The 27,846-nt window shown below is 43.6% G+C and overlaps 2 protein-coding genes across 5 annotated transcripts; one reads left to right on the top strand and one right to left on the bottom strand.

The window, feature by feature from the left end:
* The first annotated feature begins 447 nt into the window (after nt 1-447).
* Nucleotides 448-19,683, top strand: ankrd13c (ankyrin repeat domain 13C). Of its 2 annotated transcripts, XM_040185144.2 has the most exons (14): nt 448-1,332; nt 3,049-3,090; nt 7,160-7,264; nt 10,847-10,932; nt 11,478-11,523; nt 12,241-12,307; nt 13,282-13,426; nt 13,499-13,630; nt 14,184-14,345; nt 14,835-14,885; nt 16,836-16,915; nt 17,266-17,364; nt 17,668-17,768; nt 17,926-19,683. In XM_040185144.2, exons 1-14 carry the CDS (start codon nt 963-965, stop codon nt 18,054-18,056), a joined length of 1,617 nt encoding a protein of 538 aa, XP_040041078.2. In that variant the 5' UTR covers nt 448-962; the 3' UTR covers nt 18,057-19,683. The 2 variants fall into 2 exon arrangements, with proteins under 2 accessions (XP_040041078.2, XP_040041079.2); XM_040185145.2 differs by lacking the exon at nt 14,835-14,885.
* A 675-nt stretch (nt 19,684-20,358) lies between these two features.
* Nucleotides 20,359-27,526, bottom strand: LOC120824365 (uncharacterized). Of its 3 annotated transcripts, none has more exons than XM_040185147.2 (12): nt 27,125-27,526; nt 25,569-25,702; nt 23,188-23,297; nt 22,845-22,934; nt 22,727-22,773; nt 22,493-22,626; nt 22,258-22,339; nt 22,060-22,173; nt 21,767-21,856; nt 21,590-21,661; nt 21,320-21,497; nt 20,359-21,175 (listed from the first exon to the last, which is right to left on the bottom strand). In XM_040185147.2, the coding sequence occupies exons 1-12, from the start codon at nt 27,244-27,246 to the stop codon at nt 20,969-20,971; spliced, it is 1,380 nt and encodes a 459-aa protein (XP_040041081.2). In that variant the 5' UTR covers nt 27,247-27,526; the 3' UTR covers nt 20,359-20,968. The 3 variants fall into 3 exon arrangements, with proteins under 3 accessions (XP_040041081.2, XP_040041087.2, XP_040041086.2); XM_040185153.2 differs by having other exon boundaries at nt 25,569-25,659; nt 27,125-27,266; XM_040185152.2 differs by lacking the exons at nt 25,569-25,702; nt 27,125-27,526 and adding an exon at nt 23,573-25,526.
* Between the last annotated feature and the right edge of the window lie 320 nt (nt 27,527-27,846).

The following is a 27,846-nucleotide window of genomic DNA, read 5'->3' as shown; positions in this document are numbered from 1 at the left end:
GCTTCTCTCGGACCCCCTGCCACTGGCCTTGACCTTATGTGTGTATAAAAGCTCTGCGTTTTGACTGCTCGGAGACGCCATCTCCACAGGGCACTGAAATACGTGCTAGCGCGTTTCACCATCCTGCTTACAAGCAATAAATTGACTTTTACAACTTTGATCATTCATCAAGACTCATCAAGATTAATGAAGTTTTTAAACCTAAAAACGAATTATTCTTTTCTCCCGAAGTAGTTTTATTGAAATATTCCACAACAACTTACTCCAACTTTGGTGGATATTGTGTAATTGATACTTTACCGTAATACACAACAGAGGAGCTGCATAATATTGCGTCCCGTACTATTGTTCCAGATGCATGCATTAAAATATAATACTTCAAGTCAGACAGCGTTGTACACATGAACAGCTGGTGAACAACAAGTGAGCACTCTTCTCATTGTAAACACAAAACAAGTTTATTGTACGGTGGAGACATTTTGTTACAGTAAACGTATTCTTAGGGAAAACTAAATTAGGGGTGGGGGTGCTGCGGGTGTGATCTTCAAAACATTTTGTCATCAAAAGCGCTTTACAACAGTCTATCGGCTCGTGCTTTGTGGTAACCTTTACTGAACTCTCGCGATACTACGAGGCGGAAGCCATCAGCCGAATCATCCGCGCGAGTTAACCGGAGCCGCTTATGTTGTGCAGCCACCGACGACAGTTCAACCCAATTGGAGGACTGTGGAGGGTTTTGTCTTCATAGTCCACCCGTGTTTAGGAAGTCGCTACTTGTTCGTGTTTGCCCGCGTGTGTGTGCGGTTGACACTTAAAGTGCGTGTTTTTCATGTTGTGCGGGGTGTTTACGTGACGACTTCCAACTGGCGAATAGCATCTGATCGCCCCCCGGATGGTCATCGTCAGCGACGACACCCTCTGCTGCCATAACTGTTTAGAAGAAGGAGAAGAAGAAGAAAAAAATGACCGGAGAGAAGATCCGCTCGGTGCGGAAAGATCACAGGCCGAGCAAGGACGAGGATTTACTGGAGCCGGACGAGGAGGCTGCCACCGGGACCTTCACCGCCTCCAAGACGAGCAACAAGAGCCGAGCGAGTAAAATTTTCAGCAACCACAAGTTGATCAAGTCCGCCTCCAGCCAGCAGCACAACCAGCAGATCAACGCCAACACCCACGCGCTGTCAACACCGGACGTCATCGACGACAACAACAAAAACCCCATCATCCCGACCGGAGCGGACTTCCTGGTGCACGAGTGCGTGTTCAGGGGAGATGTCCGACGCCTGTCCTCCCTCATTAGGACGCAGAACATCGCCCAGAAAGATGCCCACGGTGAGTGTGCAGCGGGCCGCTCGTCTCTCTCTTCTCTCCTCACCCCCCTCACCCCGAAGGCACTGCCCCACGATCCAGCGAGTTCAGAGTAGGCGAGGCTTCTCCCGGCCAAGGCCCAAAGATAAAACAGAAACATAAACAAAAACAAAAAACAGCAGGCCAGTAGAGTAAGAATAGATGCTTCGATGCTGCTCCCTCCTGGATCCCTGCGATTCCCAATGTATCACAGTCACAAAACCCCTGCAGAATGAGGTTTTTTTTTATCTTTATGAATGCTCTTTAGAACTTGGTCCCCAGATGTGTTTGACCTTTTTTCCCCCCCACTGATGGTCCCTCTGCTGCACTACAGGGCTCAGATTTCCAGCCTAACAAAAGGACGTGATTGTGTGGCGCCAAGAACACTTGTGCTCACTGTCAGCCCTGGAATGTGGTCTGTATTCAATTCAAAAGCTCTGACATGGTAAAGAAACAAGGCGTCAGAGTGGCAGGAGGGCGGGGTGGGGGGCTGGACGGTTTCCCCCATCTTCTCCAGGGTTTGGGTTGGTGGCCGTCTGTTTGTTTACGCAGTTATTTCATCTTCCTCTGGAAACGGAGGTGTAATGGCGTTAGAACCATCCAATATCTCCAATTAGCTTCAGTTTTTTTGTCTGGTTGAAAAGGCTACAACTAATGATAATTTTATTATTGATTAATCACATATTTTTGATTAATCTGCATTTGCAAAATGTTAAATTATGTTTTTACAGAATACACACAATTCCATTCACCTCCATTGCAATCTCGGCGTCTTTTGTGTGTGTGTGTGTGTGTGTGTGTGTGTGTGGATTTGGGCAGGCCGCAAATAATAGCTCAATGAAGCACATGAGACATCCTTAGCATGTTGAACCCCCTTTTTTAATCTACTTGCTGAGTATTGGTTTTAATTTGGCTGGCTGGTTAAAGACAGTTCCTTGAGTGTGACAGACTCCGAACTCCTGTATTGTAGTTTTACCTGGAATTAGAATGCAGTTTACTTCTGGGGAGCAGTAGGTTAATACAGTATATAATACAAAGGAGGCCAGCAGTGTGCTGGGGTGTCCACTGGACACGGTGGAGGTGGTGGGAGACAGGGGGGTGATGACTAAGCTATCATCCCCGACGAGCAGCACCTCCCATCCCATGGTGGATGCCCTGGAAGCTCCGTACAGCTCCTTCACCCCCCCGGTGTGTGAAGGAGAGGTACCGAAGGTCCTTCCTACCTGGAAGGACCTTCGGTACCTGCTGTCAGGCTGCACAACCAACTGTGCACCCAGTGAACCACAGAACATTAGCAAGAACACTAACATATATGTTCAATAAAAATGACAATGTGCAATATCCACTTGGGTATGCTATGTCTACATATTCATATTTATTTAGGTCTTAGTATATTCAGTTACTGTAATATTTACACCCCTTTTATTTTACTGCTGCCCTTGTGTCCACTACCGTGATCCTGTGAATTTCCCCATTGTGGGACCAATAAAGGAATACCTTATCTTATCTTATATTTCTTCACATGGTAGGAGGACACTCAATGGGCATACTTACCATATCTTTTAGAATTTAGTGGACCCAGCCTCCTAATTTAACCATCTGATTGACCAGGATCTGAGTCACAGCGCTTATCACAGACTGCTGTTTCTTATGGTGATTATCAAAAGCAGCTGACAGATTCTGTTTTTTTTTCTCCTTCAGGAAACACTCCATTGCATCTTGCTGTAATGATGGGAAACAAAGGTGAGTAATACATTAAAGATGCCTCTCTCTATCTGGTCTGCATCCATCTTTATGCTCCTCTATAATTTAATCTCCCTGCTGGTCTGAATTTCTGTTCATGTGTGTTTTTATTTTTGTTTTGCTGCCTTGTGTGTGCATTTGTCTGCACACATAACGTGACATTCGTCACAGATTTGCCACACAAATCCCATCCCAATTTGAGAAATACTGCTTGGTCAAAAATAGAATTACTGAAGATGTTTTATTCTCTTTGTGTGGCCTTCTCTTCTATTTAATATGTGAAAGACAAAAAAACATTTCATCGGTGTGGATTTTGAAAAAGAATGACTCGTCTCGGAGGCTTACGTCTCTTGAGAAAGTGTAACTAGTCGAGTTTTAGAATAACAGTTGGGAGTATAACATGAATATATTTTGGTGTATCAAGTCTTTACATGATTTTGTTCTCCGCTGAAATGCCATGGTTGGACTGAAAGTGTGTGCATAAAATATGAATGCGACGAGACCTCAGAACATGCTATTGAAAAATTAATCACCCCTCTTCTGCAGCTTCTCAGTCAACCATTCAAGCACAGGAGTACTTTGTTGTGCGCATTCCCATTTGTTTATTGTCTCTCATTGGATTTACCATTCGGGTCCAATTCCTGTTGTTGGTGCTGCTGGTGATCGGTAATCCAGTCAGTGGAGTGCCGAAGTTAGGTGGCGCATAGGACACTATGGAATTTATGATGATGATGCTGGTGCTGATGCTGATGTTGCCTGAGCTGCAGTCCTCCAGGGATGCTCGGAGCAGACAGGCTGAGTGTTTGCAGCATGAAGTCATTGTTTGGGTGCGGCGGGTCTGTTGGGATGAGGAGAACAAGGCTCTCTTTTTGCACAGCGTTTGTTTGTTATTTACCAGACTAGTAACGGCAGTGACGTGTTTCTCGTAGCCCGAGCGGACATGTTCATACGTTGTCTTTTTTTTCTGTCGGACCAAACACGCCATGTTAAAGTGATGTAAATCCAATAATTATCACAGGGTTGTCCAATCGATAAAGAAGAAATGCTAATTGATTTAAAGCAATAAGTAATACTAAAACCACACCAGAATCATTGATGATGACTGAATAAACAACAATGGATTTTTCTATTAAAAGAATGCTCTTCTTCTCCGGTTGCTTTCTCAATGATTATTTTTGTCCTGAACAAATTGTCTTCTGTGGAAACTTGCCGGAAATCTAAACTTATTGGACGCTTCTAACTGTGTTTCACACCTAGCTTTGTTTTGATGCCATTTCCCGAGCTGTAAGATAAAAAAGGTTGCTTTCCGAAGCTTGTTTCCTGTTGTGTCCCCTCAAAGGATCATTTCTTTGTCCTGGGGTTTAGATTGTCCTTTGGCCTCAAAGATAAAACCCCTCGAGGTCTCAAATTGCTTTCAGAGATAACAAACATCCCAGAGAGTGTTCGGTGCCAAAGAACCACACAATGCTTATTTTATCAGGTCATCGCGAAACAAAAAGAGAAGAGCAGCCTGTTTAATCAGGAGAGCAGTTTAGAGTCTGATTATGTACTTAAGCATAACATTGGTTTGGGATAATCTGCAAAGCAAACCAAGAAACATTAAAGAGCATCTGTTTTGTTTCAGAGGCTGCAACAATGTGGTTTCTTCAACTGTTGATTCGTTCACTGAGTGTGGGATTGATGGTGAGAAAGTGAGCGAAAAAGCCTTTTTAAATTTTTTTTATAGATGTACTCAGCCTAGATCGGAATGGGTGGTGTTGGTGGGGGGTTTTAACAGCCCACAGAGCCTTTTGTCTTGTGCCCCATCTGTAGCCGCTGCACGTAGGGATGCGATAGATTAGCACTTTATATCTCCGCCTTCATTCCTCTAGTCGAGTTGGTACCGTATGTGTCTTGAGCAGGACCTCCATGCTACTGCACTTGCAATTAACCCCGAAGCCCAAAGGGAGACTTAATTTCAATACTTTCACGACTGCAGGACAGATCGAATCGGACACCAGACCACTGCTTTAGAGTCAAAGGCTAATTGTCAGTGTATCCAGGCATCTCCTTTGATTAAATAACCTTGATCGGGATTGATTGTTTCCCAGCGTTCCCAGCATGAGTAAATGAGCCCAACTCCCCAAAAAAGATAGTAATATAGCAATACACTAAAACTGTATTATAGGACATAAAGCTGGGACAATTTGTCAATTGAGGGGGGGGGGGGGGGGGGGGAGTAGGAAATACGCATCTGCCAGCGTATTGGATGGATTGGACGTGAACCAGGAATGTGTCTGTACAGTATTGGGACTTAAATCATTTCATCTTTGGCTGATTCTCAAAACCAGAATGCCATTGTGTCCTAATGGTTATATACTGTATGCTGAATGTCCATCCATCCATCCATTGTCCAACCGCTTATCCTGCACACAGGGTCGCGGGGGGGCTGGAGTCCATCCCAGCCAACTTAACTTCGGGCGATAGACGGGGTACAACTAGGGTGGCCATTTCCTTCATGTCAAAAAGGAGGACACTAGTGATGGGGGGGGGGTAAGATGAACAAACAAATCTTTCTTCCAGTCATTTGTTGACTGGGGGGGGGGGGGGGGGATATTACCGTTCAGTAAAAAAATAAAACTACATTACTTATTTTGACACATATTTTTAGCCAATACGTATTAAACTAACGAGGTAATGTGTCAAAAGGCGGACCTTGTTAGTTATTTTCTCAAAAGGAGGACAAACGAGTGTCCGGCTTAAGACTGCGCCTGCAGCCGGACGGGGCATTTAAAAGCCGGACTGTCCGGCCTAAAGCCGGACGAATGGCCACCCTAGGTACAACACACAGAGACATACAACCATTCACGCTCACATTCACACATCTACGGGCAATTTAAAGTCCCCAATTAACCTGATCCCCAGAGCATGTCTTTGGACTGTGGGAGGAAGCCGGAGAACCCGGAGAGAACCCACGCAGACACGGGGAGAACATGCACACTCCACACAGAAGGACCTTCTTGCTGTGAGGCGACAGTGCTAACCACCACGACACCGTGCAGCCCATGCTGAATGTAATCATGATAATTCCACAATTATGGTTTTTAGCAGGTTGATATATCGCTCAAAGACGAGAGGGAATAAAAGATCTCACATTAGAAAGCCCATGCTCATGCACATGGCCGCCTGTGTTTTCTCCAGATCCGCCTCTGTAATCAGCTGCTCGGACAATAGTCCGAGCTTAGCTCAGCAGATTGCCTGGAACAGGGCCGGGCAGAAATTCAGTAAGAAAACAAATCGGGTTGAATTAGGAAGAATTTCAAAATGTATTCCTCTCTTTAATAAAGAATGCATGAGGCTCCTTGTCATTAATAAAACATTGCATACGTAGATCTGAGGGGTGATGTGCAGTATGAAACTGTGACAATGTTGATACTGTGTGTGTGTGTGTGTGTGTGTGTGTGTGTGTGTGTGTGTGTGTGTGTGTGTGTGTGTGTGTGTGTGTGTTACGTGCTCTTTTGAAAAAAGGCAGAAGTCATTATCTCTAGCCAGGGTTGGCTCCGTGACTGCACCACTTCAGGTGGCTTTTTTAACTTCCAACTTTGATACTCGTGTTGAGCGGAGAAACAAGTCTGAACATGAGGGCGGCAACCAGTTTGAATTTGTATACGAGATCTGAAGGGCTTTGCTGCGTGAACGAAGCACAAAACACGGCTTTTGTCAGCGGAAACGATCGTTGGAAAGCGCGGCCAAAAACCAGCTCCAGTGATCCCGCCCTGCGTCTCCACCCAGCAGCGGGCCGCCAGCGGTTTGCCGTTGCTTTGCATTCCAGCGGTTTGCCGGCGTTCACGTGCGACTGACGGTCCCTGCCGAGCACTGAGACCGAGCCGCGCAGACGGCCATCAGTATCATTAATGATGTCACGACAAAAGGGGACAGCTGAGCCGGTACAACAGGCTTCATTTTCTGCTGCTGGGTGTTGGCAGGCTAAATATGAACGTCGCCATAGCAACGTGGAAAGGGACGGGAAGAAGTAGCTCAGGAGAAATTTGGTTTCGGCATCTGACTGTCTTCCTGTCCTTTCGCATAGAATGTGCCCACCTGCTGCTGGCCCACAATGCGCCTGTGAAGGTGAAGAACGCTCAGGGATGGAGTCCCCTCGCCGAGGCCATCAGCTACGGAGATCGACAAATGAGTAAGTAGCCGACTGCGAGGCGAACCGACGCCAGGCAGTGGAACCAATCAGTCGTTATAGGGGCTCAGTGGTGGATGAGAACATCCATGTACACCGGCGCTTTCATCTTCAACCTATTAAATATTTGACTTCCGCGAGAGCATTCGTTAAAATGTGCTGCGTTGGAATCACACCTCTGCTAGCAGAACTTTAGGACTGTATCGCTTTTGTATATCTCAAAGCTTACTTTCATGTAACAATTGGCTGTATGGTCCATCGTCTACATAAAGTTCTTGATACTCTTGTCATGCTGGCAGGAAGGCCTGAGGTGTGGTTCCGTGTGGTGGAACTCTGTAGCAGTAGTGAGGATCTAAATACAAACGTGCCAAACTATTTACAATGCTATGGTCACAAAACCACTGCCAGACTGAGTCGGAGAAGGGAAAGTATGTGTGAACTGGTATTGGAATATTGGAAGTACATGGGGTTGGAACATTAAGTATAATCTTAGGATTTTATATCTTTATAAAACATTTCCAATTCAAGCAAAACCTGCTAATGTAAATATGATCAAATAAAACAATCAAATCGTGTCCCATCCGCTTAGCCACTAATGATTACGCATTTGAATGCAATGAGAATATGTTAACGCTCAAAGGCAGAATAAGGTAAGAAAAACTAAAAACCACGGGGCGAAGCTCCAGCCCGCAAAAGGAATGCTAATTCCAAGACCATGCATTGGCTTCCAAGGGCATTACCTGCTGCTCCTGGGGGAAAGAAGGATGGGGGGGGGGGTAGAGGTGCGTTTAGCCCGCAGCGCAGGAGGAGATCAGGAAATCGCTCATCCTCATCCTGCTAGTACACAGGCACACTAGGTCAGCCTGCTGATAATACGAATTTGCTGACGAGAGGAACTCCAGCTGTGGGGGAAAAAACAAATCTGCCACTGAGGCGTGTTACTGTTTGACCCTATTTCACATGTTTGTTATTTAATGTTGTCCAGAGTACAGGGCAGGGAGGACCTCCGTTGTGACAGAAAGCTGAGCGTGAGCAGAGTCAAACAGTCACCGAGCTGCCACTACATTACATTACATTACATGTCATTTAGCTGATGTTTTTATCCGAAGCGACTTTCAACCATAAGGATACAAACCCAGAAGAACAAGAAACAAGAAAGTGCAATTTCATCCAATAAGCCGATATACAACTTGCTATAGATAAGTGGCATTATAAGTACAGTTTTAAGTGCTACAATTTGTCGAGGACATTAAAGGAGACCGGTGCTGTAGATAACTGGCTTTTATAACGCCGTTGACTGCCTCACTGGTTACTCACAAGCAGAGCCTGTCTGCGGCCAGTAATGGGTGGATGTGTGTAGTCAGTGTGTGTCAGGAGTGTGTGAGGGAAGTGGAGATACTGAGGAGCTTTTTGTCTGACTGACAAGTGAGGCACATCAGATCGGAAGCATTTATTTACATTTATTGGCGGTTGGTGCAATACAAGAATAAAATTGAACATAAAAGTTCTGGTTTGGACGCTGCTGAAAACACTGTTGCGTCATTTAATTTAGTTTTAGACGTCTGGTTCTCTGTGAAGTCAACAACACATCTCTTAACCCGGTGCTCTCGCTGCCTTATTCATTTTCTTTGTGACTAAACTTTAACTCAGCAACCGACATCGGGTTGTGGTTAGATGCATTTGTCACCATCAATATTTTTTTTTATCATTTAAAGAATGAGGCCAAACCTGGCACCGAAATAGTTTTTTTGTCATGTGTTTGGTTCACTAAGAGCTATTTCTGTCTTTCCACTCACACAGCTGGGTTTTCTGTGTCAGGAGCCTTTTTAAAAGCTGCCACAGTCACATTGGTGTTTATTAGACGGGAAACTGCTGCCTGGCTTTCATTATTTCTTACCTTGTGTCTGACACTGTTTCTCTCCTTTCGAGAACATTACACTGTTACAATTAGAAGATCAAATGCTAAAGATGCTGAAGGATCTTTTTGTCCTCGTATTGTTATGCTATCATCGCGTTGTGGTATCCAGGCAACGAGATGTCTCTCTGAATGACAGTAAGAAAGAAACCTATATTTAGGAGTTAAATGAATTGTCTCTTCAAAGACTTATTATCTCAGGAACTTATTATTCTTTTCTTTGGAAGAGGATCTTTGTAACAAAATAAGATTTGTAACATTGAAAACAAATAGTATTTTGGTGCCTAGCTCTTACTCTACAGCCACGGTATTAATCATGTTCCATTGTAAAACACAACAACATTTAAACAGTATACTATGTATGTTGTTAAATACTCGTATTTTGTAGTGATGTGAATACAAATAGTCCCGACTCTGTCTCTTTTCAGCGATGTGTGGCGGTGTTTAGTATCACTCTTCTAATTACCGTAGTTTCTCAGTGAATTGACTCCGGCGTGTCAGTTTGGTTTAGTGTAAAGACGTCCGCGTTGGTTGGTGGGGCTTTGTTGGCAGGGTGGTCCGTGACCAGCTGGTGAGGTTGTACTTTGATCATATATATAGTCCCACGGAGAGGCAGCGAGGATCAGGAGGAGCTTCATCTAGAGCTCGTCCACATTTATGAGGCAGCCGGACCTGCGCGCGCGTGTGTGTGTGTGTGCACCCTTATGTGCGCATGTGCGCTCTTATTCAAATACGGGGCTGTCTGGGTCGCACAAGCCAAACCTTCATGAAAAGTTTTTTTTTTTATTACGGTCTCTATTAGTTTATAAGGGCCACACAATTATGTGGCCCTCGTCCCGTTCAGTTAATAACATTTGAGTTTGCTAGTTGGGTGTGGTTTTGTTTTTCCTTTAACTGTGGTCATTTTATGTAAACAAGTCTCTGCAGCCGAAGAGCTGTGAATGCTTCTGAATGCGAGTATATCTCTACCCCGAGGTTGTCATGGAGGTTAAAAGGCTTTCTGCCTTTGCCCTTTGTTGCCCTTTTATCGCCCCTCCTGGGAACATTTTCATCTCTGCGGGCAGTGTGCAGGGATTGGCCCGATGCCACTGGGAGAGTCCCATCTGTCCCCGGGAAGTCAGCGTGTCTCCAAGCCGAAAGCCACCGTTACTGTAACCTGCTGATATTTGCCTTTAGCATGTCACATAGATAGTGAGACTATTCCTAAGATAATGGTGCTTACCCTCAGGGCACTCACACAGGCATGAACATACACTTTAAAAAAAAATGACTGAATAGTTTACTGCTTTAAGGCAGTAGGCATTTTGGCACCTTTTAACAGTTGTTTTAGGGATTGTGGTACATCATGAAGTACCAGTGAAAGGTTTGTTTCTCATCTGAGAAAGTGTTCTTTCCTCATTTATCTAATCACGATGATGCTGAGGAGACTCTGTCTTGCATGCTAGGTAAACAATTATGTCAAAACAAGAGCAATGTGGCGGATAAAAAACAAACAAAAACCCCCAGAAGAAAACGGAAATAAAATTGTTATGGGAACAAATCTGATTTGATTATTTAATATTTGGTGCTGAAAACTCTCTTAAGCTTTCATTTTTTCTACGCTGTGAAAATATGCTTTTATATTTCATTGAAGCATTTTGTCTCACTCATGCTTCTCTTTGGTCTTTCAGTCACAGCGCTGTTGAGGAAGCTGAAACAACAGTCCAGGGAGACCGTGGAGGACAAGCGACCCAAGCTGCTGAAAGCCCTGAACGAAGTGAGTCGTTCTTCCTCCGCCGGCCGCTCCCGGTGTCCGGATGCTGTTCTTTGTTTCAGCTCACCGGGTCTCTTGCCTTCAGGGCCCCTCCCGCTCCAGTTGTCCGTCTTCATCTAGTCCTGCTCGTCATCCTAACACAGCAAAGCCAGGAGACACGCATACACACTTTATCCCCAGACTCTTGAGACCTGGAGTTAAACATTGTGGTTGGCCGTGGCATGGTGTCACATGCTCACACACACACACACACACACACACACACAGTAGACATGTTGTCATGCACAGAAGGACTTACCACACCAGTTAAACATTTGGACACTAACGTGAAATCATGCACTGTGTTGACACACAATTTTGGCTTCCACCCTGCAACAGTTGTAAGGTTTCTTTGTTGTCATTGTTTCTCAGTTTGCGTGCAAATGAAATGCATGTTTCGCATCCAACAAATATCAAGAATATTTCTAATTTGAAATAGCCCCTTATTTCCATAGTGTCCACTGCTGTAGTTTTGCCTGTGATTGAAATGCATTTGTCTTCATTTCCAGCTTGGGGACTTTTACTTGGAGCTTCACTGGGACTTCCAGAGCTGGGGTGAGTCAATCAACCCCCTCTGCTGTCTAACAATAGTGGCACAAAGTATCATTTCCCCACAGCCCACTCTGGAAATGAACCATGCATCCTTGGTCATGGTGAAGACTGAAATTCCAACGGAAGAACGTGTAGTGACAGGAGAATGCGATGTCCGGTTAGCTGGTTATATCTATAATATATCAGGAACGTCTTCATACACCAGAAGCGGAATTGGTCTTTCAGCTGGACTCGTTTTGCCTCGTAAACTGCAGAAGCTGATGTAACATAGTAACTGACTTAATGACTTAATATGTCTGCTGGAACCGGTGAAACGCCTGCCCTCAGAGTGTGAGCCGGGACAGACAGAACTCTGTGTACACTGTTTCTTTGTAAATTATTGACAAGGTGGACCAGATTATGTAATGGATGCATGACGGAAAACTCACTGTAAACTCATAACATAACAGAGTATTTCTGATGAAAGTCAATTATTTGTAGTTTTCCAGAGAAAAAGATTTGCTCAGTGAAGCATCGGGTTCAAACCATCGAGACTCAAAGATCTCAGACGTTACAGGGATTTGTTTTTCAATGCAGTCCTTCATGAGACTATTTTGAACTGTTAGAATACCGTCTACTCTACAGAGCTACATGCTACTGATGCTTTGAGGAGGAGGCTTATTATCATTGAGTGAGCTTCCTCTGTTTCACACGTCCTTAATGTTTCACTTTATGTTGCAGTGCCTTTGCTCTCCAGAATCCTACCTTCAGATGCCTGTAAGATCTACAAGCAGGGGCTCAACATCAGGCAAGTCCAGTCCAAAATATGTGCTGTATTTTCTTTTTTTAAGTGGAAAGACAAAGCCAGACAAATTAAAACGCGGCTTTATTGCAGGACAACTTTTTACCAGGGACATCATTATTACTTTTGAGTCTCAATAACACTCATCCATTATTCTCCTCTATAACTCCCTGTTTTCTACCTTCAGTGTAATTGGGTTCTTTAGATTGGGAAGTCGGCACCCAGCAGTATGAGGAACGAGTCCCCATTACCCGAGGAAAGGTGACACAAAGTCACAACCATTAATGTACAGCAGCACTCCACCGCGTGTGCTCCATGTTCACCAAGCAGCACTTCAACCCTTAAAAACCTACTTATTACCCCTCCATGCTTTTACTTTATTTTAACTATGTTTGAACAATGTTTTGCCGGCTCTGTCGCACTCCGAGATCTGTTATTCGGCACATGCCTCTTGTGTATCATAGCAGTATAACTCCTGCTACTTGAACGCTGAACGTGGCACATAAGCGTGTGTTTGATTATCAACCTGAGGTGTTTTCATTGTTTTCCAAAAATGCCCCAGGCTGTCTAGTTTGGTATTCCGAATACCCTCTTGTTATCCTTGAGAGGGAGAGAGAGATGGAACGGTTGAACGAACAAACAAGTCCACTTGCGTTGGAGCGGCACAGTGTGTCTGGCCTGTCCTGCCCACCCGGGGGACACACCTCTTCAAAAGCAGATCAGCTCGTTGGTTTGCTTCTTCATTTCGGGGAAAAACAGATTCCTGGAACGTGCCGCTGGTCTCGCGTGGCAATGATTAACATTCACGTTGTCCCTAAACTCTCTGAGCAAAGCTGCGACATCCATCACGGTTTCTTCTTTTCACTCGCAGCTTTGACGCCGTGTCTCCTGATGTCTCAGTGGCGGCCGAAGACGGCGATTTGACTATTGTCCTCTAAATGTGTGTGTGTGTGTGTGTGTGTGTGTGTGTGTGTGCGTAGATTGGACACCACCCTGATAGACTTCACAGACATGAAGTGTCAACGCGGGGACCTCAGTTTCATCTTCAATGGCAACGCCGTCCCCGCCGAGTCTTTCGTCGTGCTGGACAACGAGCAGAAAGTCTACCAGCGGATACACCACGAGGTGTGTCCACATTTACAGCTTCTTCTTCCTTTTTTTTTGTTTGTCGTTATTGACACCGTCCGGTGTTTTCAGGAGTCGGAGATGGAGACAGAGGAGGAAGTAGACATACTGATGAGCAGCGACGTGTACTCCGCAACTCTCTCCACCAAGTCCATCACCTTCTCCAGGGCGCAGACCGGATGGCTGTTCAGAGAGGACAAGACGGTCCGTGCCCGCAGTTCTTATCATGATATTACTCCCACCAGCGCAGCTTTTCTAAATTCAGCAGCGCGGGGGGGGGGGGGGGGGGGGGGTCACAGGGTTTCTCCTGGATGTGTAATTTCTGGGATTTTTGGTAGCTCGACCCAGACAGAAGGAGACGGAAAGTTGGATCAATTCTCTGTATAAGACAGGAAATGGAAGCTGCACAGATAAATGTCAGAATGTAGATTGGAGATTATGTGGCCACGTCTGTTGGCGAACATGATGGTTTTCAGCTCGGTCAACATGAAAGGAACCCAGACTCTTGAACCCTTGTATCACCTGAAAAAACACTGACAACCTAAAAGGCATAAAATATTAGTCTGGTCTTTGAAGTGCTCAGACAGAATGCACGATGTGACATAACATGACATACCACTCCCCGACTCTCACTTTTTACTCATATGGGCAGAAACTGACTCTGTTTTTCGTTTCCTCTTTTGTTTTCTTTCTATCCGTTATAGCATAACAGTTTGGTCACCATAATATGTTATGTTATTATTTCCTCTCCCTCCAGGAGCGCGTGGGGAACTTTCTGGCCGACTTTTACTCTGTGAACGGCCTGGTGCTGGAGTCCAGGAAGAGACGGGAGCATCTGAGCGAGGAGGACATCTTGAGGAACAAAGCCATCATGGAGAGCCTGAGCAAAGGAGGGAATCTCATAGAGCAGAACTTTGAGGTGAGCGCCATGTGATTTGATGTGTTTGTGCAGTGTGATGGGAGGAAGCGGAGAGACTCAAATTAACAGCCTCAGTCCATAATGCCCCCCGCCATCATCTCGCCATCATCTCCCATGATATTGATTATTGGGTTCAAAGGGCACCACGAAGCATCACATCTAACAGCCTATCGTAGATGGGCACTGAAAACCTGTGGATCCTATGAAAAAACATCCATTATGACGGTCTTAAATAAAATATATAAAATTAAATATAAAAAATGAACAGAATCTTTAGTGACTTCCGTGTTAACAAATTTAAAATTTTTAAAAATTGTTCAGGAACTGGAGAACCAAAGGAACTAAACGCCATCAGACGTTAAACTTGACCTTTTTTTCTGTGGCCCTCTATGGGCCAAACACGACGATTCTTTGCAACTGTGCTGGAAGGTAAAGCAAGCGGACCATCGCTCCGTCGATTTAAACATCCATGTTTACTTATATCTGCAGCGTAACCACCCGTCCAGTCCCGAAACTGTCCTGTCCCGCTGGAACCTTGGGATAGGACACGAGTCTCAGACAGAATAAAGCTCACGGTTTTCACAGCTGGTAGAAAAAGCATGGAGATCCTGCCACAACCTGTCGACCAACTTTGCATGGTTTATGGAAACATTCCTGTCGTGCTGCTGTTTCTTTGATGTTTTATTGTTTTTTTGACGCAGTGACAGAATGCCCTCGCTCACTGACTGAGACAGTAGCACCCCGCCCCTCCCTCCCCCCACCCTCATCCACTCATCCACCCATCCACCATGCATGGACTTCAGTCCCAGTGCGGCCACCTAGTGGTAAAAGCTACAACTCGTCGCGTTCAGAAGGATGACCACCACCCACCAACCCTCACCGTAGCACGTTCTAGAGTTTGCTTAGCAAGCTCATGTCTTTACACCATAAAGCCGCTTGCAAAGTCAAAGCCTCCCAGCACTCAATGGGTTCTTTGAACTGGTTGTTTTTTTGTCTACCCCTCCCCCCCCATGTTATGTGCTGGGCTTTGTCTCTTCTCAGTGTCCTCTGTTGTCTGTCTCATTTAAATCACTGCCCGCTCGGTTGGAAAAAGCCTGTAACTCAGTCGGTATCTGTATCAATGTGGAAATAGTTTTGCTCTTCCACCTCAGTGGAAAATCATACGCGGAAAGTCAGGAAAGAAGAAAAACATCTGCCGTGACGTAGCTGTGTTTACGGCGTGGGGGGGCGGGGCTTTTAAAAAGGGCTCCACACACTGTGTTGAAGGCTTAAACCCCCCCCCCCCCCCGGTGCAATGGAATGATGGACTTGCATACCGCGTGTGTGTGTGTGTAATCTGTCCAATCTGTCCCCGCCACAACAACACGCCACAGCGGGCGAACACGCAGGGTGAGAGCGAGCGCGTAGCGAGGCCGCGGCCCACAGGGAGAGCAGCACTGTGATGATCGCTGTGCACGTGAGAGCAAAGGTGAACTAAGATATCGATGTATATGGTTTGTGTTTCCGTGTGCACACGGCGGACTCTCTGCACAGCCCACATTATTCTGCCCTTATTCACCACGCACAAAAGTACAGTGAGGTTACAGCAGTCAATTTAATGAGGAACCGGCCCGAAGTTCTAATTCAGGGTGTCGAAGAGCAAAACGTCCAAATTCTGATCCAAGGCGGAGTTTAAATCATTTTTTCCTTCAATTATTGGATATAAGGAGGAATGGCCACTCGATTCTTCTTGTCACCCTCTAATGTTTATCATGATCAATCATATAATGAGTACTGTCTGTTGTCAATGGTTTTACTATTTTTACCACTCATTCTTTAGTCTTTCTATTTGCTTCCCCAACCTGTAGATGTCTTATTACTGCACTAAATAAATTAAACTCATTAATTATTATTGTTAATTTGTCAAGTTTCTACCTCTGCAAATATTCATCTTGGCTGTAAATGAGACCGACCTGAGAGGACATCTTCGTTGCTTTTCTTTCCTGGCCTTGTTGTTAACAGCGTCTGTATATTTGTATGCTACACAAAACTAGATTAGACTGCACTCTGTGAAATGGGTTCACGTCTCAGATATCAGCTGTTTAGTGGTGCACCGAATTATCATAATTCAGTCCCTCGTTGTGTTCAGCGGAAAAAGGCCAAACGTGGTTGGCGGGTTTGGTGAAGCGGAGTCGCCCTCTAGTGGCCAGTGTGCTGTGTGGGAACACGTCGATGCAGACTGGCGGAATAGAAAAGGAGTTGAAATCATATTTTAGAGATTTCGCTTTCTTCACTGAAGTCCTCATGGAACTTTGGTCAGATTTGCTGCTCAGCATAAATTGGCCGCTGAATACTTGACTAATTAATAGATCATTAAAAACCAACCGGTGGAAAAGCTTAACGTTTGTCTGATGTGTGTGTATTTTAATCTGTTTTATGTTCCCTTGGGTCTGATCCTGCAGTACTTTGGTCACTTATTTAGTTTTGGTTTTCTCTTCTTTTGCTCTTCAGCCGGCGAGGAGGCAATCTTTAACTGCCCCTTCACCCAACACTGTTTCCTGGGAAGAATACATTACTGCTGATAACGGAAGGTAGTTTTTCTTTCAGGATAATAAGGTTGCAGTAATCGACATGTTGTATTTGGGATTGAATCACTATTTTATTTCCCTCCCTAAAAGAATGCAAGGTTAGATTTAAGGTTATTCACGTTTTGTTAGCAATTGCACGCAATATTATTGTGACAGAGTACATTTCAATTCATCTGTAAATACAGTACCAGTCCAAACGTTTGGACACACCTTCTAGTTCAATTGAATGAGATGCATCCATTTTTAATCTTGGCAAATATAAAATGCACGTGGGAGGTTTCTTCATATTAACCATCTGCAAGCTCTTTATTGAAATTGTATTCTGACAGGTTCTAACTTCTCTCTCCGCTCAGGGCCCCCCATTTAGGAAGAGAGCTGGTCTGCAAAGAGAGCAAGAAAAACTTCAAAGCCACGATCGCCATGAGTCAAGACTTTCCTCTGGGCATCGAATCGTGAGTCTCAGAGAAATCATGATATGTGCAAACCATTACATGGTTTTTCCTTTCATGTTTACTAAAAACGTTGTTGTTGTTTATTTCTTCAATCAGCCATGTGTTACAGTTCTGTCCCGTGGGCTTTAAATGGTTGATGGAGTTCTGTTTAAATAAGCAACAAATGAAGTTCATTGAATAATGTCGAGTTGAATATAGAAATAAACAGAAATGAAATGATGCCACTATCTAAGAACTAATCAAATACTGCATTTACTGTTGGCTGGCGGTGTTCCGTCTGTAACCATTTCTTCTTTTGCTCAGGTTATTGAACGTTCTGGAGGTAATTGCCCCCTTCAAGCACTTTAACAAGCTCAGGGAGTTTGTTCAGATGAAGCTCCCTCCTGGCTTCCCTGTCAAACTGGGTAAGCAGATGTAATTCGACTCAAAAGTATGCATTAGAGATGCATTTTCCATTTCTTTATTCTCCCTAATTCATGTAAAGAACGGAGAGACATCCAAGCCCAGGCAGGTGTGACCAGATGAAGCGTAATGAACAACGGTGCTCGTGTCTCCCTGCAGATATCCCCGTGTTTCCCACCATCACAGCCACCGTCACCTTCCATGAGTTTCGCTACGATGAGTTCGATCAGACCATCTTTACCATTCCTCACGACTATAAAGAAGACCCCAGCCGCTTCCCTGACCTTTAACCTCTTAAACTGGAAGATGAAAACCTGCAACAAAGGGAACTTTATGCTGCAAAACATACAATTGCAAAAGGAAAAAAATGGAGGAAAAATAAGTAATGGTTCTGTGACCGTTTATGGATTTCTATCCCCAAACCTAAACACAAACAGGACGGCGCTCCGCTGGGGCACAGAGGTTGAAATCTCCTGAGAGTGAAAGTTAGTGGCCACGTGGGCAGGTGACTTCTTCGTATGTGGGGGAATATGCAGATGACAGACAATCGGTTGATGCTATGTATTTAAGTATGTAAGTAATGTTTATAAAGGGAATATGTTTGACTGGCCAGTAGTAAAGCACTGTGTGAGATACAAGAGAGGAATTCCACCCCAAAAAAGAATTCTTTTTAGGTATGTTTTCCTGCTAAAGTAGACTTTTAAAATTCAACGTGACATAGACTTGTTTATAATCCAATACCTGCCTGTCAGGTGTGTAAGAAAATAAAGTCACTTGTTTTTTTACACTCAATTCTTTAACGATATCAGATTTTGAAACTTTCCCAAAGATGTATCACCATTTGAAATTCACAACGCTGAAAATCAGTTTTGGCAAATGAAGTAGCGTCATTTCGAGGCTGAAACACAAAAAATCTTTTTGCAGAATTCCTTAAGTTGTGTTTGTTTATGACATGGCTCATTATGAGGCTTTTAATAAGCATGGAATTGTATCATTGAACTTTTAGGCACTAATAAGACAACAGCTACTCTGCATTCCTAGGAACTCTTAAACATCTCATTTTGAATCCTTATAGTTGCACTTGAGGAAATTCTCGATACGCTGCATCTCTTCTCTTAGTGGCATGGAAGTAATTGTGTCTACACCTTTTGAACTATGTACAACCATGCTAACATGAGTTAACTGGGGATTGTATAGTGGGTACGTATTAAGGAATGAATGAGAACGAAGAACCAGGCTTTTCATTGCACACTTTGTAAATACTTGTCTCTGTTTTTTCTTTGTTAATTTCATGGTGTCAACAAAAGGTTTAATATAGCATCACAATTTAATTTAGTTGGTTGATATTTTTGTACATACTTGTAATTTTTGTTCAAAAAATTACATCTCTTAATTCTTCTGACGTTTTTTTTTTCCCCTTCCGACATTCCAATGAACCGCGTGTGTGATTAACAGTTACCTTCTGAGTGAATAGCACAAAGCATCGAGCTTCCTTTGGAAACACAGTCCAAATGTTGGCCGGATAAGTAATTGTTTTATAGATGCCGCTGTGGTTCATGAACCCTTAACTACGTTGAGACCTACAGGTGTTTAGAATGACGTGATGGCTCGGTGTTGGAACATTTTGCTTTTAAAAAAAAAATCCTTATTCAGTTTCAACAGACACTTAATTTGATACGTGGGTTACGTTATTTCATGAGGGCAAGTACAACTAACTAAACAGGAAGTGTGCCTCCTTACTGACAAGTTGCTATACGTTTCATTTCATGCTCCATCCTGTTTTCAGCTGCTTCAAGTTTCCACGTCTTCAGATGGAAATGTATCATTACATGTTGTTGTACAGCAAAGGCGGTTGTATAAGTCTACAGAACTATTTTCATATACAATGTACTAACATTAAATTCCACATATTTCAAAGGGTTTGGACTTGTTTCACTACCAGTATTTACATCTTTAAATGCTGAAGAGATGAACAACTTAAGTTAGTCCTACAAAAAACTGTTAGTCTCACGCATTATAGAACATTGAGATGCATGTAAACACAATTGATCTTAAATATGCCATTATACAAAAATATAGAATCGCATGCCATGAAAAGTAATTTAAAATGTATAAAAAGGAAACTATGAACACTAGAAAAGTATAGTATACATATAGTATATAGTATTTAGGATGTAAAAGTCATAAAGGCATGCCATAACTATCAGAAAGGAATGCAATGTCATACAATGTACTTAAAGACGTGAAATGAATGAGCGAGCATTTACAATCTATTAAAAACAATGTTATAGTATTTAAGTTAAAAGGACAACTTCAAAAAGTCTGCGCCATTTATGAAAATTCAAAAATATTAATTGTAAAGTAGGTTAAGTCCAGTCTGTACAACTAAATCAAACTAACAATAGTATAGAATATCCGTACCGTTGGTCTTGAAATGTCAGTAATAGTACTGAATCCTGGGTAGTGTAGTATATCCTAAAGATGAATAAATAAATCCCATAGTATGAAATGTCACGTCATTGGCTGTTATTGATGCAGCGGTTGATGAGAATAGTCATAATCTTGTGCTGATAAATGATCATAGACCCCTAGTTTCATCTAACATTTTATTTTGTTTAAAGCTGTGAGGGTTTAACGGGTGAAGATCGGGTTACAGAAAACAGTTCTTTTGCTTTAATATTTTCCATCATTAAAAAAAACAAAAAACAGTTTGACCCAATTTTATTAGTTTCCTTTGGAAAACCTAAATCGTATTTCACTGCAACAACACATTGTAATCTACAGTGTACACTTACCATGGGCTGTAAATAGTAAGGGCATCTGAAACAGGACTGCGTGCATTACAGTTAAACCAAAATCATTTGGCAACAAAAAAGGACCGTGAAGTTGGTGCCAAGAGACCGAACAGTCACAGGAAGAAAAAAAGGACCAAAACAAGTAAAATATTTACAGACACTTTAGTGGGAAATACTTTGAACTTTGTCTTCCTGACAGTAGACTACAAAAACAAAACAAAAATCAACAGGATCTTAAAAAAGTACATTAACTATTTAAAACCATGTCGTGTTCATATTCTAGTCTTCGTCTTTACAAAATGAATTGACGGCTTTCTTTCTAAACCCCCCTCGCTCTCCGGCGCTGCACAGACGAGTCGTGGCCCGTATTAAAAATATAAAAGTGGAAAGATAACGCTGCCTGGTTGTTAGTCACTCATCTCCATGTCTTCCTGATGGTGGTCATCGCCGTTCAACTTGGACTTTTTGGGGATCCGGCCCTCGGATCTCTCGTCCTGGCCTTTGGGGGACGGGGCGGAGTCGGAGTCGCTCTTCCTCTCGTCGTCATCCTCCTCCTCCTCTACTTCCTTCTCACTGTCATAACCTTGCTCCTCTTCATCATAATCCCGGGTCACCTGTACGGACAATGTTTGTAAACATTACTCTTTGGAGCATTTCTACTGTTGGATAAGAGAGGAACAGGAAAGGTCACGACAGTTCTACAAGTAGGTTTTTCAAAAAAAGCGCCATCATCTGGGATGTTTAGATGCTTCTTGTACCTTCACATCTCCTTTCTCGCTATCGGACTTGCGATCCCGGTCTCGCTCCTTGTCTTTGCTCTTCTTTTTCTTACTGGCCGAGCGTTCTCTTTCGTCTCTGCTCCGAGCTCGGACCTCCCTGCGGTCTCTGTCCCGTTCCTTCTCCCGCTCCCTGTCCTTCTTCTTCTCTTTCTTGTGACTGAACAGGACAAAATGTACGATATTAGTGGTTGATCGGGATTCGACTAAATTAACTAAACGTTTCAGGTAAAACGCTGTTTGACATCTCACCGTCGGAGCGATGGAGACCTGGACAACCTCCTCTTGGGGGACCGAGATGCACTGCGGCTTCGCTTGTGCCTCCTGAGACGCAAAAGGTCATCGAATAAATAAAAATGTGATACTGATGGAAGGAACTACACTCGTTTTGACTGGCCTTCGCTTGACCACGGGGCTCAGACCGCTCACCGAGTGATGCTTCGAGACCTCCTGGCACTGCTGTAGCTCTTCGGGGGCGTCTTCGACCGTTTCTTAGACTTCTCCTCCTTCCTCCGGTCCCTGATCAAAGTTGACAACATTAGCGAACAGCAGCAAAACTTAAAACTACAACTAGATGTACTGGCAGCTCTCCAAGTTAAATGGTCACCTAGTATGGCGTAAGAAGGTGCCAGGTTTCAAAATGAAAATGGAGAACTTCAACAGCCGCCTGCAGCGGTACGTAACAGAATCTACAAGGCAGCGACAACCATGAAGGCGCGGACCTGGATCTACTGCGGCGGGTTCTGTCCCGGGAGTGAGACCTCCTCCTCCGTGGACTCTTAGACCTCCTCCTGCTCCTTGAATGGGTCCTCCGCCGGGACCGGCTCTTCGAACGTCTGCCAAAACGAAGGGTCACAAAAATGTTGCCGCCATCTCCTTTTTGCCATTTGGTTTACAGATGGTCATGCCGCTGGCCTTACCGGTGTCTCGAGCGGGATCTGGTCCGCCGGCGCCTGGACCGTGAGCGGGAGCGGGTATGTTTGCGCTTGTCATCTTTTTTATCTGCGAAACGAGGTTGAGCGTTGAGTATGTGCCCGGTACAATTCCAGCACCCGGTGTAGTTCACTTGGAACATTAGCCTTTTCATACACAAACTGCTACATGAAAACAAGTCGCCTTTTCTGCAAAGGGGACACGAGGAAACGAAGCACTCACTTCCAGGTTCAATGGCTGCAGAGATGAGCGACTGGGCCTCTCGAACTCTCCTCATGGCCTCTTCAATCTCCTTATTGGAGCCATCGTTCTTCAGCCCGGCATTCAAGTTCAGTCCGGCCGCTAGTGGATTAAGTCTGCAAGGGCCATCAATTGTTTAGTATTGTTTTTCAGCCACAGAACTATCTCGCCTCAGTGGATTGGACCCCCCTAATGAGAGCGTGGACAGCGTCTTACTTGGGGTCCATGGACTGCATGAGCTTCAGGAAGTCTGCAGAAATGGCCTGAAAAGGAAATGACCATGAGACATTTTGTTTATGGGTGCGACCACGTACGTGACTGACCAAGCACTCACCTGGGGGTTCATGTTGGCGCCTTGCATTCCCATGGCAGCCATTTGCTCCATGTTGGAAGCTCCAAGACCTCCGAAAGGTGTCGCTCCCATCTGAGATACAAGCAGACCCTTTAACAACAGAGCGGACTGCACAGCACTCGTCACCAAACGTTTTATCGATCATCCAGCAGAAGCAACACGCCATCGTGTCTTGATTATCAGCGGACTTTCATTGTGATCTTTTTTTTCAGTCCTGACAGCGGTCAAAGTTTTGGGATTGCGGGGAACAGAAGCTTGATTTGTCTGTCGGATGGCTGGGAGGACGACTCGAGAGAGACCCAAAAGGATCATGAAGATAACTCACGGTTGCCAGAGGATTGGGTGTTGGAAGAAGGCCGCCCCCGGGCATCATTCCTGCCACGGCGTTGGCTGGAGCCAGCAGCGACATAGCTTTAGATTCATCAGGAATGACTCCTGGAGATAAAAACAACATTTCAGCGCCTGCTCCAAGCAAACAATGATGGAACACTCAAACAAGACTTGCAGACAAGCCACCTCTGTCTAACTACTCTGTATTAAAACAATGAATACATTAGAAGTTTAAAAAAAAAGAATGCACTTTGTCTTGTCTGTAAATCTTGATCCCAGATTTTTTTTTCTTTTTTTTGAAAGAATGATTGTATGATTAGCAGCTATGAATTTATAAGTCACAAAACACACTGTGGTCAACACTGCCAAGATTGTTTCACCTGTACTTGTTTTTTAAGTCATGAACCAAACGTAAGCAAGCACAGCCAGTTGTCCCGTGGGATGTGCTCTCAACTTTCATTAGATGTTTTATGAACAAGCGACTCGTGCCGGCTGCTTCGCTATAAAGCACACAAAAACATTGAGATACAGAAAACAAAGTTCATGATTTGGGTGTAGACAAGGGTACATTTCAACATGACTTACCATTACCAATACAAAAACAGAAAAGGTTCAGACATATTACCTTTTCTGGGCTTTTGTCGAAGGTAACTTTGTACAATCCCATCACAAAAAAAGAAAAGAAATAAACACTTGCCAACCAAATTAAGTACTGCTAACAAGCTACAGTACTGCTAGCTTTTGGCCAACAGCACGTCATTAAAACACTAAACAATGTCAAAGAAACTGCACTAAACAGTTATGGGCTCTTACCAGCAAAAGCTGTGATAAAATCATGACAAATTTGCCCAAAGCTGAAGAAAACAAAACAGTAAATTCAAAAAGGGAAATCTTATGGAGATGATCATCCATGGTGCAATCTGAAAACAGGCTAGTTTTTTATCTGACATTTTAAAAAAGGGGAGAGAGACAAAGGGAGATATCATACACTCACTCATGCACACACACACACACACACACACACACACACACACACACACACACACACACACACACACACACACACACACACACACACACACACACACACACACAGGACACTTGAGAAACAGGATAAGGCTTCAGAAGACAAAACTGTTGGTGGCATTTTCAGCAGGGCCTGGTATATAGGGCTGGCTGAACCAGGAAAAAGAACTGTAAAACACAACAACAAAAGAAACACCACTGTTAAACGTGTGATTCATTCAACTCTGAAGGAGTCACGTGTTGAGAAGGTCAATATAAAGCTTTTCTTTTTACTGTACCATCGAGCACAGACTTAAAACTACTTTCATCTATTGCGTGTTAGTGAAAATTTGGAAATACAGATGCTAAATAATACAAGGCTTTGGCACAAGGAGCAACGGCGGTTTCTGTGCTTCTCTTGGTTCTAACCAAATTATATGCTAATTCACAGCTGCTTAAAAAAACAAAACAGTGTAGACAATGGCACACACCTTAAAAATCTATCCCAGCATGCACAGCATGTATCCTGCATGCTTGCAGGTGTAGGGATGTCTGCAACATCTTACCCAGATTGGAGCCATTAAATATCAGCATTCTGTTAATACCACATGGAGATCCAGTATTTATATATTTCTTTGTAATGCACCCCAATAGCCTAATGGGGCCATGGTTACCTTCACTTATTTGGCTGGTTACACTACCCGATAACTGCAAGACTCGACTTGGACTTGATTGATGTCTCCCTCCGTAGCATTAAATATCAAAAAGGACAAATGTGTCCGCATGGATCTCTTGTGGCAACAAAATCATGTGCCATGTAAAATGAAGGTGCTTACGGTTCCAATATAAATAGAGGATCTGAAATGGTTCAAGCTTTAGGTCCATACCCCTATTTTGTTGTAGAGTTGTGTGGCTATTTTTGTTTAAAAAGATGCCTTCAACAGAGAAAAATAAGAGTTAATATTTTACTGCAGACCACGAGAGAGAGAGAGAGACAGACAGACAGAGACAGGGAGAAGGGGGCTTGCAAGCCTGGTGCCATTATTTTTTCTAATCTCCTGATGGCAGCAGAGGACCACTTTCAGCCATCAGGGAAGGGGCTCTCTGCAAATGACTTGTCCACTATGAAAACCACAACACAAATAACAGAGAGAGAAGTTTACAGCTCAATTGTCAGACATGGGCACAATTGGCATTTCCCCTTTATAAACATAAAAATGCCAACCACTGAAAAGCTTAAGAGAATTTTGCTTGGTCACAACAAACTCACCATGGCTCAGATAGTGCTCGCAATTCTATCAAACAACCGACACATTGTGATGCACGTTCAGAGACAGCCACGAGAGTGAGACAAGAAGAACAAACACCCACCTTCAGCAAAAGGGACCACAATCAAGGCTCGGTCCACGAAGACGGTGTTCGTCAGGTGTTGGGAAACTCCCACCGACTCAGACTCAAGGAACTTTACAAAACAGACACGTGAAGTCACAGGCAAGGGAGAGTCACTGGAAGAAAACACAGAAATGTTGTGCAAAGAATACAAACAAGGAGACGCAACATGCCTTCTTCAAACTGACCTGAACGATCGTTTTTTTTTGTCCCCTGGGACAACTAACTTGTCGCTGTTATTCCCGGGTCATTTAATAAAGTCACGCCCCTTTGCGTCTGATACCAAGGCTCTACACACGCACCCTTTATCTTCGATATGGTACAAAGCCGTGGTATTTGACAACCAACGGGTTGTTACGCTGCTGTGATTTTGAATCTAATTCAGTGTTTCAACTGTGCATTTCTTCTTCTCCGTCATGTTTGTTTACAAACAGCGACTGACAATGCAACATATCCCACATAAATAATAAGAGTACAAGCTGCAGAATCTGACCTATGCTATGACCACCGCATCTTCTGCTCAGACCAACAACATATCTTAGAGATACGTTTTTATGTTGTTATAAGAACATTGCTCATCGACACTTTGTTGTTGTTGTTGTTGTTACAGTCCTCGTCATGTCCTACCTGCTGAGAAGTCAGGTGTATTTCAATTGAGGAAGATACAAAAGCAGAGAAAAATTATTTCCAACTAAATAAATATAAAAATACTGATTGAAGTAGCTCATCCCAAGTAGGTGGAGTGAACCTATGGGATTGCCCACAGGAAGTCGCTGATGAAACCATATCGACATTGAGTTGTGCGTTATTCCATTTTGTTTAAACCAGCATTTCCCACATAAGAACCTGCTGCAGCATCTAGGATTGGAACGAATGTAAATTTAAAATGTGTGTTTATCCAACACCACTTTCAGATTTGTTCAATCTATAAAATGCCACATTCAAAAAAGAAAACGCACAAATTACTTAATTTCCATGTAAAGCAGAGAAAGAGGCTTGAACAAGGCAGTGTCTAGATTAGAATGATTAGGATTATTGTCATAATGATATTACGATACAAAAATGTCCGTACGCCGTTTTCAGTTACACAATAATGAGGATTTACGGCCGTATTTGTGTTGTGTCTTTACAAAATAAATGCATTTGGTTTCCATACCATTTAAACTTGACATAGCTAGGCTACTTCTAGTGGCATTTAGAAAACTGAAACTTTAATTAGGGGCTAAAAGATGAATCCAAAATATGAATATCCTTAGGTTGAAGTGCTACTATGTTGGCTTTATAACCGGCTAACATAACGTTAATCAACAATGACCACGGTTGCTGTGTGTACTTTTTTCTTTAGTTATATCCAGGCATTTGTGGAAGAAATGTAACTTAATTGGCTAAATCCATCACATAAAAACACACTCTTAGAAGCGGGGAAACGTTAGCATTAGCATGCCGTGCGGCGAGGCCTACTCGGCATTACAGGCCTCAGGAGAAGCCCGAGCTAGCAGCGCTAGATGAGACAAGGTTTTACAGCTCATAATACTCACTCAGGTGGAAACAGTTTCAGCTCCTCTATGTTTCCGAGGAATCCAAACAGAGTCCTCATTTGTTCAGACGTTGTGCTCGGGGAGACATTAGTCACTTGAATGACGTGCGTGCTAGAATTCATTTTCGCTTAGCCTAATCAAGCTACCTAGCCTTCTGCTAGCAACGAGTCTGAATTCAAAACAAAAAAATATGAGCGAGGTAATAATTACGAGAAACACCACTAGGAAAATACAAAAGCTTGCATCATTCCTGTGGATGAAAGATGGTTATTGTTTGCTTGTGACAAATCGACATCGACCGTCAGCCGAGATCAACAATGCTGCTGGTGAAATGTCGCAAAGCAACGATGTTTTCCCAGGACGCTTTCACGTGTCGTATAAAAGCTCGTACTAATGAGTTTTACCCTAGCAAACGCGAATTGTTGAGAATACAGTAGGCCCTACTCTTACATCTTATCTGACCTCTACGGGTTTCAGGAGGCTACTGAGATCAATATTTGTGAAATTGAAAACATTCCATAATTATTTCAAAAATATACATATATCTCAGGCTGACAAATTGTCTAACCTGTAATACCCCTTAAACACCAAAAAAAAAACTACCCAGATAAATGGCGCTATGCGGACAGTGAATGTGATTGTGGTTGGATGAGAAGTATAAACATTGAGCATCCAGACACCCGATTGGTTTTCTCCGCGATGCGCCGGCAGATCGGAGCGAC

Source organism: Gasterosteus aculeatus, chromosome 8, assembly GCF_964276395.1.
Source record: "Gasterosteus aculeatus chromosome 8, fGasAcu3.hap1.1, whole genome shotgun sequence".
Classification (NCBI taxonomy): Eukaryota; Metazoa; Chordata; class Actinopteri; order Perciformes; family Gasterosteidae; genus Gasterosteus; species Gasterosteus aculeatus.
The sequence above is the reverse complement of the archived record's forward strand: the minus strand, read 5'-3'. Positions and strand labels throughout refer to the sequence as shown.

What these genes read in the sequence shown, in the direction of transcription:
- LOC120824365 (XM_040185147.2), bottom strand. Translation starts at nt 27,246, where the DNA reads ATGAATTCTAGCACGCACGTCATTCAAGTGACTAATGTCTCCCCGAGC. An exon ending in TGTGGTCCCTTTTGCTGAAG is followed by an intron (nt 23,298 to 25,568) that starts GTGGGTGTTTGT and finishes TTTTATCTCCAG; the next exon opens with GAGTCATTCCTGATGAATCT. An exon ending in ACCCGCCGCAGTAGATCCAG is followed by an intron (nt 21,857 to 22,059) that starts GTCCGCGCCTTC and finishes AACTTTGATCAG; the next exon opens with GGACCGGAGGAAGGAGGAGA.
- ankrd13c (XM_040185144.2), top strand. Translation starts at nt 963, where the DNA reads ATGACCGGAGAGAAGATCCGCTCGGTGCGGAAAGATCACAGGCCGAGC. An exon ending in TGTTCAGAGAGGACAAGACG is followed by an intron (nt 13,631 to 14,183) that starts GTCCGTGCCCGC and finishes CTCTCCCTCCAG; the next exon opens with GAGCGCGTGGGGAACTTTCT. An exon ending in TGGCTTCCCTGTCAAACTGG is followed by an intron (nt 17,769 to 17,925) that starts GTAAGCAGATGT and finishes GTCTCCCTGCAG; the next exon opens with ATATCCCCGTGTTTCCCACC.